The sequence below is a fragment of the Camelina sativa genome, chromosome 7 (assembly GCF_030686135.1).
Source record: "Camelina sativa cultivar CO46 ecotype springtype chromosome 7, ASM3068613v1".
Taxonomy (NCBI): domain Eukaryota; kingdom Viridiplantae; phylum Streptophyta; class Magnoliopsida; order Brassicales; family Brassicaceae; genus Camelina; species Camelina sativa.
In genome coordinates this window covers 1303232-1317259 of record NC_141886.1, presented here as the reverse complement: position 1 = coordinate 1317259, position 14028 = coordinate 1303232, and the positions used below count along the sequence as shown (strand labels likewise).

At 34.6% G+C, this 14028-nt stretch overlaps 4 protein-coding genes across 4 annotated transcripts; 3 read left to right on the top strand and 1 right to left on the bottom strand.

Annotated features, from left to right (window-relative positions):
- Positions 1-32: 32 nt before the first annotated feature.
- On the bottom strand, positions 33-1651 carry LOC104699777 (uncharacterized protein At3g61260). Its single transcript, XM_010415135.3, has 5 exons — positions 1307-1651; positions 817-867; positions 623-710; positions 466-547; positions 33-370 (listed from the first exon to the last, which is right to left on the bottom strand). Exons 1-5 carry the CDS (start codon positions 1560-1562, stop codon positions 176-178), a joined length of 672 nt encoding a protein of 223 aa, XP_010413437.1. The 5' UTR covers positions 1563-1651; the 3' UTR covers positions 33-175.
- A 1644-nt stretch (positions 1652-3295) lies between these two features.
- Positions 3296-5676, top strand: LOC104699776 (uncharacterized). The gene is made up of 6 exons (XM_010415134.3): positions 3296-3753; positions 3868-4415; positions 4491-4683; positions 4763-4827; positions 4925-5135; positions 5218-5676. The coding sequence occupies exons 1-6, from the start codon at positions 3610-3612 to the stop codon at positions 5578-5580; spliced, it is 1524 nt and encodes a 507-aa protein (XP_010413436.2). The 5' UTR covers positions 3296-3609; the 3' UTR covers positions 5581-5676.
- Positions 5677-6259: 583 nt separating this feature from the next.
- LOC104699775 (uncharacterized) lies at positions 6260-9321 on the top strand. The gene is made up of 6 exons (XM_010415133.3): positions 6260-6610; positions 6881-7455; positions 7881-8073; positions 8281-8345; positions 8448-8655; positions 8764-9321. The coding sequence occupies exons 1-6, from the start codon at positions 6440-6442 to the stop codon at positions 9136-9138; spliced, it is 1587 nt and encodes a 528-aa protein (XP_010413435.1). The 5' UTR covers positions 6260-6439; the 3' UTR covers positions 9139-9321.
- Positions 9322-10360: 1039 nt separating this feature from the next.
- LOC104699774 (uncharacterized) lies at positions 10361-13293 on the top strand. The gene is made up of 6 exons (XM_010415132.3): positions 10361-10979; positions 11253-11854; positions 11994-12186; positions 12316-12380; positions 12485-12695; positions 12835-13293. The coding sequence occupies exons 1-6, from the start codon at positions 10806-10808 to the stop codon at positions 13198-13200; spliced, it is 1611 nt and encodes a 536-aa protein (XP_010413434.1). The 5' UTR covers positions 10361-10805; the 3' UTR covers positions 13201-13293.
- The last annotated feature ends 735 nt before the right edge of the window (positions 13294-14028 follow it).

Sequence of the window (14028 nt, the reverse complement as noted above, 5' to 3'; positions counted from 1 at the left end):
TAATGCTTAAGAAAATAGCACAAGAGAAACAATGAACAAATATTCACTCTGATGTTTTTCCACACACAAAATTAATATACAAACAAGGTTAATACAAAGCCATATGAAGAGAAGACACAAATTGTTACACTTTACAGTTGAAAACACACAAGAAACATGTATAGCAAATTCAAGATTAGAAACATCCACAAGTAGCCTTTGGAACAATTCCAGTGGCTCTGTATTTAGCAGCAGTTTCTTCAGCTTTGAGAATGTCTTCTCCACGCTTAGCTTCAATCATAGCTCTCCTCTCTTCTGCTTCCTTGTGAATCGCAGCAACCTTATTCTTCATCCTCTCTGCATACTCTGCTTTCTTCTTCTCAAGTTGCTCCTGCATTCCAAAATCACATTTCAAATTAATAACACTTTCCACCTCAATCACATTAAAACAGTTTATATCTCTATAATGCCAAGTTTACTATATACCTCAATTTTCTTGAGCTGCGCTTCAACAGCGGCTTTCTTGCTGTTTTCCCAAGCAAGAACATCAGAGATCTTCTTTTCAGCTCTGTTCCATGTCAATTTGTTAGCAAAAATCAGACAAAAGAACCTAAAAGATCATTAAAAAATATCTCTTACTTACTTGTTCTCTGCTTTGCTCTTTTCGCTATCTTCCCAGGCTCTGACGAAAGACAATCTCTTCTCCTTTGACAAATCAGCTAGCTTAACATCTACAATACAATACAAATGAAAAAGCTCAGTAACAACTTCCACAAAACATTTATACACAACCAGAAAGTAGTCACATAGTTTAATTGTTGTTGTTTAAGTTCTTACCTCTATCGAGAGAAGCAGACGAAGATTTCGTGGGTTCAGGCTCTATAGGTTCTGCAAGAATCTCATTCCATTAGAATAACAACATAAACAACAACAAAAAAAAACCCCAAAACTTGACACAAAGAGAGTCACAAGCAGACGCATACAGATCAATATAAAGATAGAATTATACAAGTGTGTGACAACAACAAAACAAAAAACCCAATTAATAAGAACAATTTAAAGGCGTTTCATTTCACCAATTGCCAAAAGAAATCTCGGGATTGCCATATTTTAATGTTTAATCGTTTTGCATAAACCAATTTTTTAGCTCTGGGGAAACAGACACAATCCCAAATAATATAATTCTCTGCAGAAAGCTCTAAAACCAAAAAATCCAAACTTAACCCCAAAGAGGTTTTTGGCAAAAACCCATAATTTATCATCAAAGCAGAAGCCTCTCAAAGAGCACTAATCATCAGTATTATGCCTAAAGAGAAAAGAAAATTACTCTCAACAACAGTAAGGGCTTTGGAGTCATCAGTAATATGCTCCGGAGATGGGCTTTGAACTTTCTCCTCCGTAACGTCTTTCGTGACAACGGCCGGAGTCGGAGCCGGAACAGGGGCTGGTGTAGGAACATCCGCCGGAGCCGGAGCTGGAACAGGAGCTGGAGTATGAACCTCCGTCGGAGTCGGAGTCGGAGCTGGAGCCGTAACCTTGGCCGGAGACTCTGTGTCTAACGCTATCTTCTGTTCCTCCGCCATAGTCTCTACAGCCGAAGAAACAGAGAATAAAATTAAAAAGAAAGTAGTAAAATCGAAAATGACAAAAAATGAATAATTCGATAGATATATATATATATATATATATTTTTTTATTTTTTTCAAAGCAACAGAAAGAGGTTTATACTGTATTCTACTATTAGCTGATACCGTGTAGCGTATTTACAGCGTTTTTTCTTTTGTTTAAAATTATCTTATTTTCACATCCGTTGATCTTTATAAAGTCATCAGATCCTACGGCTTGAACACAAAAGTCAGCTTGCCGACAGACAGGTAATTACGGTTAAACAAATACTACCATGTAATAAATCATGTCAAACAGTTTTGTAACAAAGCATTTTTTAATAATTCTAAAAATACAGACTGTTTTGAGATTGTGAGAATAATCAAATAATAAGTAAGTGGATCTTCTACTGTTAATAATAAAAATAATATTATGTCGGGACAGAAGCATGACGTGGAGGAAGACACGCTGGAGACAGATACGTTAAGAAGATACAACAAGAGTGCAGCATGTCTTTTCTGAGTTGTTTTGCTTGGCGCGTGGAGGTTATCATCCTTTTCTTTTAGTTTGCATCGGTTCAGTGCGTGTATGATACGCGCAATAGTAAATGGGCCTTATTTGATTGGGCCGATTTCACATTAGTTAGGAGATTGATTTTCCATTTCGAAAAAGATAACATAGAGCTACGGAACAAAATTTGTTGACCAAAAGACAACTACTCTCGACAAGATTTGTTGACTTAGACTACACGAAACTCTCTCAAGTCTCAAAAATTTTAAATTTTGTTTCTGTAGATAGATACTTTCTTACAGAGGCTTCTTAATTTCATGATTTTGTAGTAATGGGGCTTTCCATCTAGTTCAAATAAAATATTAAACGGTTTTTAGTACCATTCGTCTTGTAACCGTATAGAACATGTATATACTGTATATAATATACTATTATGAAAATGTTATTTTTAGTGGGGGAAAAGAAGCGAGGAAGCTCTAGTCTAGGAAGGCCTAATCACAGGTTTAGCTCATATATCCAGCGTATTAATTATACCTTACCTCATGATAATTTAAAGGACTTTAAAAGATTTTTTTTTTTTTTTTTGTAATATAATTATAAGGCCCTTAAATGGACGAATAAAGATTAGTTGACCGTGGATCTTAAACTTTTTTTTTTTTTTTGTCAAGCACAGTGGATCTTAAACTATTGATCTATAATGTCTGTGAGACTGAGACTTGCCGAACATATAGCTATAGGGGCCAAGTTCACTCGTATTTGTGGGCAGTTTGGAACTTAGAATATATTGACTTCTTAGAACGAGCCACGTGATAGGCTAAGAGTACCACTGTTGTTTATGAAGAAGAAGAAGAAGAGAACCAGTGGAAGAAAGGAGTTTAGTCAATGAAGGAGAGACTACTGGAAGTGGCTAAAGGAGTCAGGAGAAGAGTAAGAGAACCTCTTGGAGAAGTAGAGGGTTCAATAAAGTCAATAATAATAATGTTAAGTGATGTCGTTTTAGATTATGTGATGTTTCCCTAAGCTAAGGTTGTATACTTGTTGTATTAAAAGGAAGATCCCTTTAATAGGGTTTCTTTATCTAATGAATGAACAGTAATCATTTCCTTATCTCTCTCATGGGCCGCATAGGTCATTATCTCTGCTCAGCTCATTTCTCTATCTCCTTCTTGTCTTCTTATCTTCTCAGTTCTAACACCACGTTAAATTAAGGGAGGGGACTTGCCGACTAGCTCACGAGAAATTGTAGTCTAGTGAGTATTAAAAAACTATATATTTATAGGGTTTAATTTATTTCGGTAACCTAAAATATATATATCAGGGATCGAAGAAACGTGCATATAAGTGAGCCAACCAAAACCATAATTAAATATCACAAATCAACACATAAAAGAAAGAAAAGCCAAATTGCTTCAAGACTCGATTCCTACTCCTTAATTAGTCTTTTGCTCGATTCTTTCTCCAATCTTCTATTACAAATCAACACATATTTGTGCTTCAACAACAGAAAGAAACAAAATGCAGATGAATAACAACGAAGAACGACGACATAACAAGGTGTCGTCGTCCCCTGGGAAAGGCATCATGAAAGCAACTGTTTTCATCGTCGCTTCTCTATTCATTTCAGCTGCCCTCTTAAACTTCTTGGGCTTTCACGACTTTGTGAGTTTTAAATCCAAAAACTCTTTAACTTTTAGATTTCTTTTTTTCTTTTCAATACAAATCTCATCACTACGTAGCTAAATAAAGTATAATCGTTGACCTTCTCTCTTTCAGAATGTTCTTGCAGGTTCCAAGCTAATAACAAAGAAACACGAACCTATATTCCCATACCAATGCGACGCCGTACAGAACCAATCACATCAAATCCAGTATCATTACTACTCTCAGAATAATAGCGCCTCGAGATTAAATCCAAACCGTTCAAAACAACAATCCACGTGTCCTTCTTATTTCCGTTGGATCCACGAGGATCTGAAGCCGTGGAAAGAAACGGGGATAACAAGAAGGATGGTCGAAGAAGCGAGCAGGACGGCGCATTTTAGATTGGTCATCCGTAACGGGAAAGCGTACGTTAAGAGATATAGGAAGTCAATCCAAACTCGAGACGATTTTACTCTCTGGGGAATCCTACAGTTGTTACGGAGGTACCCTGGGAGATTACCTGATCTCGACCTTATGTTCGACGCTGATGATCGTCCCGTCGTCCGATCTGATGACTTTATTATTGGTCAACCAGACAAGGAACCACCTCCAGTTTTCCGTTACTGCTCTGATGACGCCAGCTTGGACATTGTCTTCCCTGATTGGTCGTTTTGGGGCTGGTAAGCCAACCCAACCACATTACTGGGCTTATTTTCATTTTAAGACTATATTAATATGGGCTTTTAATGGGCCAGGGCTGAAGTGAATGTAAAACCATGGGAAAAATCGCTTGAGGCGATTAAAGAAGGGAACAATATGACGCAATGGGAAGATCGCGTGGCGTACGCTTATTGGAGAGGCAATCCTTATGTTGATCCTACGAGAGGAGATCTTCTGAAATGTAACGTTTCAGAACATGAAGAGTGGAATACTCGTCTCTATATTCAGGTTTTTTCAAAAGATTATGACATAAAATAAAATAATAGTTATGTGAAAAGTTATCTGAATTTGAATAATGGTTTTTAAGGATTGGGATAAGGAATCAAAAGAAGGATACAAGAACTCCAACCTAGAGAACCAGTGCACTCACAGGTAAAAGGGAGTATTAATATACACATTCAGTACGTTTTAGGTATAATAAATACATGATTCGATTTTTCTAAGCATGGTTTTGGGTAATATGTAACAGATACAAGATATATATAGAAGGATGGGCATGGTCGGTTAGTGAGAAATATATAATGGCATGCGACTCAATGACATTATATGTAAAACCAAGATTCTACGATTTTTATATACGAGGAATGATGCCATTACAACACTATTGGCCAATAAGAGACGACTCCAAGTGTACTTCTCTCAAATTCGCTGTACATTGGGGCAATACCCATGTGGACAAGGTTGATTTAACTAAAGATTTATTACATTTGACCTTTAAGTTTGATTTGTATAAAGTTAACCCTGATTTTTGTTGTTGTGTAGGCTCGTGAGATAGGAGAGATGGGGAGTAGATTTATAAGAGAGGAGGTGAATATGAAGTATGTGTATGACTACATGTTTCATTTACTCAAAGAGTATGCCAAGCTCTTGAAGTTTAAGCCTGAGGTTCCTTTGGATGCCGAGGAGATTACTCCCGACAGTATGGGATGTGCCGCGACGGAACGGTGGAGAGATTTCATGGCGGAGTCTATGGTAACGTCTCCAAGTGAAGAATCCCCTTGTGAGATGCTTCCTCCTTATGACCCTCAAGATTTAAAAGAGGTTCTTGAGAGAAAAGCTAATTTAACACGTCAAGTTGACTTATGGGAGGACCAGTACTTTCAAGATCTTACCAAGAAACCTTAATTTTTTTTTTTTTTTTTTTGTAAATAGCAAAATCGAATTAAAAATTACGAGTTACAAACGAGATTTGATTATAGAAAACAAGTTATGATTTTTATCGATCTCCTAACATTGGTTTTGGTCGATCTTCTTAATTATAGAATACATATAATTAATAAATTTAATAAACATGTTAGATAAATTCGAAATGTTGGTTTAAACTTTACCTAATACCTAACAATATCACACCAAAAAGAAACATAATATACTACCATGCGTAAGTAATGTATAAAGTCTTTCAAGTTATGTAGTTAACGAGGGGTTGACAATCTTAAGCTTAGTATTACGGATTCCTATACCTTAATCACGTGTCGGTGATATAATTATAAAATATAAATCCGGGCCTCGGTTTTACTTTTATTCATGATAAAATGGGAGTATTACATTACAAATTACGAGTGGAAGTATTGGCCGACTCCTTGACCTTTCTGCTTAGCTTGTTGATTAACTTAGTTGCAACGAGTCTTAGTTAAATAAGAAAAGATACATGAAAATAAAATTAACATCGAACAATATTCTATAATGGTGAAAATAAAATAAAAATAATTAGTTGACACGCAACGTTAGAGGCTGAAAGAGTTTGACTTAATTAGGCTTCGCTTTAGTTCTCCTTAAAGTCTTCATAACTTCCGCACTAATCAGTGATCCTAATCCCATAAGCATAGCCTTTAAACTTACCTTTGTGTATTGATTAAACCCCAAAAGTTATTAATTAATTTATTTTCAACCTCATAATGTGTTCACTTTAAGACACTAAAATTTTTGCTAGTCTTCTCTAGCTCTCTCTCTAGATCTTATTATCTTTCTTTTCGTCTTATGTTCGATGGGAGAGAGCATGCATGTGGCTCAATCCACAGGATATCATCCTCAGAGACAACAAAACCAAGTTGTGGGTTCAAGCTCTAAATTAGCAAAGACATGGATCACAACGACAATCCTCATCTTCGTTTTCTTCATCATCTTCTTTGGCGCTTCTATTTCTTGGTTGGATATGGTATACAATTTTATCTCTTTGTTAAAATGCTATGGTATATAATGCATATAATTATTTAAGGAATGACAATGTCATGTGAATGTAGTGAATTGCAAAAGAAACATATAATAAGGTTATGAACGATTGAAATATATGTTACCATAATTAGACCAAAGAGATTTGAGCAAACAGAAACACACCATTGAAAAAAGAGTTGATACCTATCAGTTTGTGATTCTTGTCTTACGTTATTTTTTATTTGTCTCATTGATAATGCCAACGATTCTTTAGTTTGTATTAGGTACCGAGAGTAGAATCCAGATATCGCCAATATCAACAAGAAACACCAGTAAGACAACTATCCCCAAGATCATCATCAAGATCCCATTAAACTGCACATCACCCAACAGTAACACTACACAAACATGTCCTTCAAACTATCCAACCAAGCTCGATCCAGAGATCTCTTCCTCGGAAACTTGTCCTGACTACTTCAGATGGATCCAACAAGACCTAAAGGTATGGGAAGGGACAGGAATCACAAGGGAAACACTAGAAAGAGCAAAACCAATTGCTCATTTCAGACTAGTTATAAAATCAGGGAGACTGTATGTTCAGAAGTATGATAAGGCATTCCAAACAAGAGATGTGTTCACTATTTGGGGGATTCTTCAGCTCATGAGAATGTATCCTGGTCAAGTTCCTGATCTTGAGCTTCTCTTCCTCTGCCATGATAAACCCGGTATCTGGAAAAGAGACTTTAAACAAGAGGACAACGCCACGTGGCCTCCTCCGCCGTTGTTTCATTACTGTGGTCACCGTGATGCGTACGACATCGTGTTCCCTGATTGGAGCTTTTGGGGTTGGTACGTAAGTGTTTTAGAATCAAATCAAATATTTTTCGGATTAGGAGCTCCCCCTGATCTAGCCAGTTATAAATATACTATACATAGCCCAATAAATAATCATAATAAGAATTAATTAATAATAGCGAAAATATATGTATAAATAAATTATTTCTAATTCTTTTTTTTTTAATCTAATGTTAATTATTATATTCAAAAGAAAAATAAACATTTTACAAAACTTGGATAGAGATTATTTCAAAAACATTCCAACTCATACGAGTTTCAAATTATTTCTAATTCTAAACCAAAATAGTTAATTTAAAGATATTTAATCAGTTAACTAATCCTTAAGCCCCCAAAAAATATTAGAATTATTTTTATATAATTTATAGTAATTAAAAATGAATAAAACTGATAACTTAAGTTAGTAAGATTAATTATAGGCCGGAGGTGAACCTAAAGGAGTGGAACAAGTTATCAGAGGCGATAAAAGAAGGGAACAAGAAGGTAAAATGGGAAGATAGGGTTCCTTACGCTTACTGGAAAGGGAATCCTATGGTTTCTATTTCAAGAAGAAACTTTATGAAATGTAACTTTTCGGACAAGTATGATCCCATGGTTCGTCTCTATGTCCAGGTATATATCTCCATCTATCTAATACCTGACTTGAAAAAATTTGTATTCAAACATATTGGAAATTTTTATCGAGTTTGATCTCAAAAACCAACCGTACGTTATATGAAAAAGCTTACTCATGATATATAAGTCAGGATCATACCGGTTGAAAGAACATGTGATTTTGTATACATGGAGATTTAGATTTCTTTCTCGTGTTTATTTCAGGACTGGAAAAGGGAGACTAGGGCAGGGTTCAAAGGATCAAAGTTAGAAGATCAATGCACCCACAGGTGTGTATATATATGTTTGCAATATGATCGATTTGAAAAATTTTAGTTGATTTTAGAATATATATATAGTACCGGTTTTGAGATATGGATATGGTAATGAAGGTACAAGATTTATATAGAAGGGAATGCATGGTCGGTGAGCGAGAAGTACATATTAGCATGCGATAGCATGACTCTACTGATTAAACCAGAGTTTTATGATTTCTTTGGAAGAAGTATGATCCCGCTGAAGCATTACTGGCCCATCAGACCTCACCATTGTGGTGATCTCAAGTTTGCTGTTGAATGGGGCAACAACAACACCGATAAGGTAACTAAACTATGGTATCCAAATCTAATTTGAATCCAACAGTTCTTTATCTTGCAATTATAATATTTTATATGTCTTGCGATGATCTTATAAAATCGATATATATAGGCACAAGCAATTGGAAGAGAAGGAAGTGAATACCTGATGAAGAGCTTAGAGATGAAGTATGTATATGACTACATGTTGTATGTGTTGCAAGGCTATGGTAATTTGATGAAGTTGGATGTGACAGTGCCTGAAAATGCCACAGAAGTTTGTTCGGAGACGATGGCTTGTCCAATCACTGACGGTGGACTGATTAGGCAGTGCATGGACGACTCGTTGATTATGTCTCCGAGCGTCAAGGCGGCTTGTGATCTGCCGCAACCTTATGATGACGATGAGATGAAGAGTTTTCTTGAGAAACAAGAAAGAGCGGAAAGAGAGACTGGGAAGTGGACCGATGAATATTGGGAAGTCCAAAACAAGATTTTTCAGCAGTAAACTTATAACCGTGAGTCGTTAATTTACCAAAATGTTTGTTAATTGTCCAAATTTTAGTTAATTTGGTTTGGTTTAGCGTGTATCTAAATTAAGCAATAAAAGTGTGAATTAGATTTATCATTGATACAACATAAATTAAGCAAAATACTATATTTTAAATGGCAATGTAATAATCTTTTAATTTTTCCTTCTAGCCGATTGATAGAATGCTGACACTTTAGAATTTGACAAATATCTCACGGCTTGTAAGATAGACTCTGGCTCAACTAGAAGAAGTTTTTGAGAGGAAATCAATTTAACACGTCTTATTAAGATGTGGGAGGACAAATACTTTCATGATTTGACCAATAAACCTTAATTCTTTTTTCGTTTATTATAGTTATTAATAATTTCTACTTTGATTATACTATTCTTTTACGGTTTTACAGTTAACGATAATGTTATGATCTTATTATATGCTCATCTAATTGATACTTTTAAAAATACGATTATCAGAAGAGATATACAATAAAATATACATTTTTTAACTATGTAATTAATGAGGGGATAATCGAATCTACTGCTAATTATACAGATTATTTATACCTTAATCACATGACATTGCACTGACAAGACTTGAAATGTTAACCCGGTCCCCAGCCTGGTCTAATTATGTTATTGTGGAAAATTGTTTTAATGGATCTTGAAAAGTATTCAATTTACGAATTTCTTCTTCTTTTTTTCGCCTATTCTCAAAAAGTTATTATATGCTCTTTCTTCTTCTTTTTTTCGCCTATGCGTTTTTATTAACTTAATTAGTTGCAAATCAAATGACTTTTAGTTCGTTAGTTACATATTACAAAAAAGGATATGGAACGTTACAAACGCTCGATCGATTCTAGTTTGTATATATAAGTACGATGATGTGATTTTTGTTTATAATTTTGTTTTGGCATGAAGTGAAACTTTTCAACGTTAATTAACTACGGAACATATCATGTTATGTTAAGATAAGGTGGAACCTGCCAAACCTTTTTTTTTTTTCTCCAATATCTTATCATAGAAATTTATCCTTTTTTCTCCAATATCTTTTATCAATTGAATTTAACAAATTGAATTTTCTTCCACTTTTTTTCCTTCCATAGAAATTTCAAACTTTTGGCCCATCTTGATCGCAACTCTCTTATGACTTATCTCATCTTTTATAGAAAATCTTCAAAAGTATAGATTAACTTTTTTGAAAATATATTTGGCTCTTGAAAAATGCATGATTTCGAATTTCTCACCTTGCTGCTAATTAATTTTATTATTAAGATCCCCCACGGGTTCCATGAGTCTTATCTAAAAAAAAAAAGAACATCGGAAGAATTAGTATAATATTATATCAAGGTTTGACTTAATTAGGCGTTCACTGTAGTTCCCCTTAAAACCTTTCAAGAAACAATTCATCAGTACTAAAATATCAGTCGTGAACGAACTTATAATTACAGGCTGAAACCTTTTGTCTGATGCATCAAACTTAGAATAGAACCAGACTTTATATAGATCCCAAAAGCCTTAAATCGATAATCCTTTTTTTATCCCATAAAAGAGATCCATGAGTCCATGACGCTCTGTATCACAAGTTTTTTTTCATAATATCTCTCTCTGTTTCTTACTTTCTTTGTTCTTGTTGTAAATTTTGTTCGATGAGGGAAAACGCGCACGTGGTTCAATCCACAGAAGATCATCATCATCAGAAACATCAAAACCCGATAACGAGTCTAAACTCTAAACTTGCAAAGACAGGGGTCTCCACCAAAGTCTTCATCTTCGTACTCTTCATCACCTTCCTTAGTGCCTCTGTCTCTTGGAAGTATACGGTATATATTTTTCTGTTTCTCATGAATTTTTTTTTGGCTTAATCAATACAAGTAACACGTTAAAGAGAAAGATTAGGCTATGATATATTTAAACATATATATGGAATACTTACTACTATACCTATGTATTACTTGTGTTTTTTATTCTGTGTCTACTCTTTGAACCAATTAAATAATTACATGCATATTTTGATACTTATTACAAACCTTTTTTTTCAAGTTTTTCTTTGGAAGTTGGATCTTTAATTATATATAACATGGAGTTGTTAATAGTTTGTATTAGGTGAGAATCGATTCCAAGTACCATCAATATTCACAAGAAACACCAACAAAAGCCCTACTACAACAACAACAAAACCAATTACAGATATCCCCACGATCATCATCAAGATCCCGTTGAACTGCACATCACTCAACACCACCACAACACAGACATGTCCTTCAAATTACCCAACCAAGTTCGAACCAGCGATCTCTTCCACGGAGACATGTCCTGACTACTTTTGGTGGATCCACCGAGACTTAAAGGTATGGCAAAAGACAGGGATCACAAGGGAAACACTAGAGAAAGCAAGACCGAATGCTCACTTCAGGGTAGTGATAAAATCAGGGAGATTATACGTTCATCAATACGAGAAAGCATTTCAAACAAGAGATGTGTTCACAATCTGGGGAATACTTCAGCTCCTAAGAATGTATCCTGGTCAAGTCCCTGATCTTGAGCTTCTCTTCCTCTGCCATGATAGACCCGCCATTTGGAAAAGAAACTTTAAGAAAAACAGTAAAGACACGTGGCCTCCTCCGCCGTTGTTTCACTACTGTGGTCACCGTGATGCATACGACATCGTATTCCCTGATTGGAGCTTCTGGGGATGGTATGACCAATTCATCAGGATTATACTAATATCTAAAATCTGGTCAATATATAACGTAGATGACCCGTAAAGGCCGTAACAAACAAGTTATTATATAAACAACATTGACTTTTTTCTTTTCTTTTTCATTATTTTATAGGCCAGAGCTAAATATTAAGGAGTGGAATAAGTTATCTGTGGCACTAAAAGAAGGGAACAAAAGAGTGAAATGGGAAGATAGAGTTCCGTACGCTTATTGGAAAGGAAACCCTCATGTTTCACCTATAAGAGGAGATCTTATGAGATGTAACTTCTCCGACAAGTATGATCCTATGGTTCGTCTCTATGTCCAGGTATTATATATATATATATCTTTTCACGCATTCTCTAATAATGAGTTTTATTTCATAACATGTACTTGTAAAAAGTGATCTATAGGATTTCATAATTTATTGTGTCCTCTGTCTCATATGTTGCCTTAGGATTGGAGGAGTGAGATAAAGGCAGGATTTAAAGGATCAAACCTTGAAGATCAATGCACTCACAGGTACATATGCAGAGTACATTCAATAGATACATATAACTTATATCTAATTTTGTTTGCTTGTCATATTAATCATTTTAATAAACATTTTTGGTTTTGACATTTAGGTATAAGATCTACATAGAAGGAAACGCGTGGTCAGTGAGCGAAAAGTATATACTTTCGTGTGATAGTATGACTCTATTAGTCAAACCAGAGTACTACGATTTTTTTATTCGAAGTATGGTTCCAATGAAGCACTTCTGGCCCATTAGACCAAACAACAAATGTGGTGACCTCAAATTCGCAGTGGAATGGGGTAATAACAACACGGAAAAGGTAAGCAATATTTATCTAAATATAAAATCAAAATAGTTTTAAATTCAAGTAAATCACTGTCACCACTCGTTTAGTTATTTTCGCAATTCTATGTCGACTCATAATTATTTTGTGATGGTTTTAATCTCTATATATACAGGCACAAATCATAGGGAGACAAGGAAGTGAGTACATGATGAAGAACCTAGATATGAAGTATGTGTATGATTACATGTTGTATGTGTTGCAAGGCTATGGAAAACTGATGAAGTTGGATGTGACCGTGCCTGAAAATGCGACAGAAGTGTGTTCTGAGACGATGGCTTGTCCAATCACTGATGGTGGTCTGATCAGGCAGTGCATGGACGACTCCTTGGTTATGTCTCCGAACGTCAAGGCTGCATGCGATCTGCCTCCTCCTTATAGGAATCATGAGCTCAAGAAGCTTCTTAAGAAACAAGTAAGTGCGGAAAGAAAAGTTGAGACGTGGACCGATGAGTACTGGAACTTGAGAGGTCCTAAATAAGATTGATTTATTCAATAGTGAAAGTATAGCTGTAAGTCTGATTTAATTTGTATGAAAAATATTAAAGATAATCCAGTTTAGCCAACTGACTCATATAATGTGTGTTGTCTCTTTTTTTTTTTCTCATATACTATTCACACTAGGGACTAAACCGCGGGCCGGATTTTTTTTTGATGAAAATTTTTAATAATTTATTTTGTTATTATGTTATTTATTAATTTTTTAAATCTAAGTTGTTAAACAGAACTGATATAGATTGTATTTGATTAGATTTTTAAAATCTTAGCTATTAATTTTTTAAATAATATTTTTTCTTTTCAATTACAAATTAGTTTAGATTTGAATAGATTTTATTTATTTTGTAGATTTAAGTTAATTTGATGTGTTAACGATTTTGCTACTTATTAATAATTAATAAAGATTAATTAATTAATTATGTTTTTCTAATGGCAAGTGAATGTATTTTTTTACTTATTTTAAGGTTAGTTTCATATTTGTACTTCCCAATTAATATAGTAGGATGCATATTTTCAAATTTGAACTAGGATTATGAGATGTGGCAACATTATACCAGCATAAGTATTGTTTAAATTAAGGAGATAATTGGTTACTAATAATAATGGCATCTAATTAATTCTTAACTATGGTTTACTAGTAAATCGGCATTAGCAAATATATGTGTAGGTATATTTATTATCTAATAAATACTCCATTGTTAATCGAACTATTCGCTGGTAAAAAAGAACGAACTATTCGCGATGTTCTGCAGATTTTGCATTGAAGGGAGCAAGATTTATCTGGTGCGCCTTTGTTTGGTTTATGATTTTA

Bases quoted from the DNA above. Each gene is read 5' to 3' on its own strand.
- LOC104699774 (XM_010415132.3), top strand. From the start codon at position 10,806: ATGAGGGAAAACGCGCACGTGGTTCAATCCACAGAAGATCATCATCAT. The intron at 11,855-11,993 runs GTATGACCAATT...ATTATTTTATAG, and splicing joins GATTGGAGCTTCTGGGGATG to GCCAGAGCTAAATATTAAGG. The intron at 12,696-12,834 runs GTAAGCAATATT...CTATATATACAG, and splicing joins GTAATAACAACACGGAAAAG to GCACAAATCATAGGGAGACA.
- LOC104699775 (XM_010415133.3), top strand. From the start codon at position 6,440: ATGGGAGAGAGCATGCATGTGGCTCAATCCACAGGATATCATCCTCAG. The intron at 6,611-6,880 runs GTATACAATTTT...ACGATTCTTTAG, and splicing joins CTATTTCTTGGTTGGATATG to TTTGTATTAGGTACCGAGAG. The intron at 7,456-7,880 runs GTACGTAAGTGT...GATTAATTATAG, and splicing joins GATTGGAGCTTTTGGGGTTG to GCCGGAGGTGAACCTAAAGG.
- LOC104699777 (XM_010415135.3), bottom strand. From the start codon at position 1,562: ATGGCGGAGGAACAGAAGATAGCGTTAGACACAGAGTCTCCGGCCAAG. The intron at 868-1,306 runs GTAATTTTCTTT...AGATTCTTGCAG, and splicing joins AGCCCTTACTGTTGTTGAGA to AACCTATAGAGCCTGAACCC. The intron at 371-465 runs GTATATAGTAAA...TTTGGAATGCAG, and splicing joins CGCAGCTCAAGAAAATTGAG to GAGCAACTTGAGAAGAAGAA.
- LOC104699776 (XM_010415134.3), top strand. From the start codon at position 3,610: ATGCAGATGAATAACAACGAAGAACGACGACATAACAAGGTGTCGTCG. The intron at 4,416-4,490 runs GTAAGCCAACCC...TTAATGGGCCAG, and splicing joins GATTGGTCGTTTTGGGGCTG to GGCTGAAGTGAATGTAAAAC. The intron at 5,136-5,217 runs GTTGATTTAACT...GTTGTTGTGTAG, and splicing joins GCAATACCCATGTGGACAAG to GCTCGTGAGATAGGAGAGAT.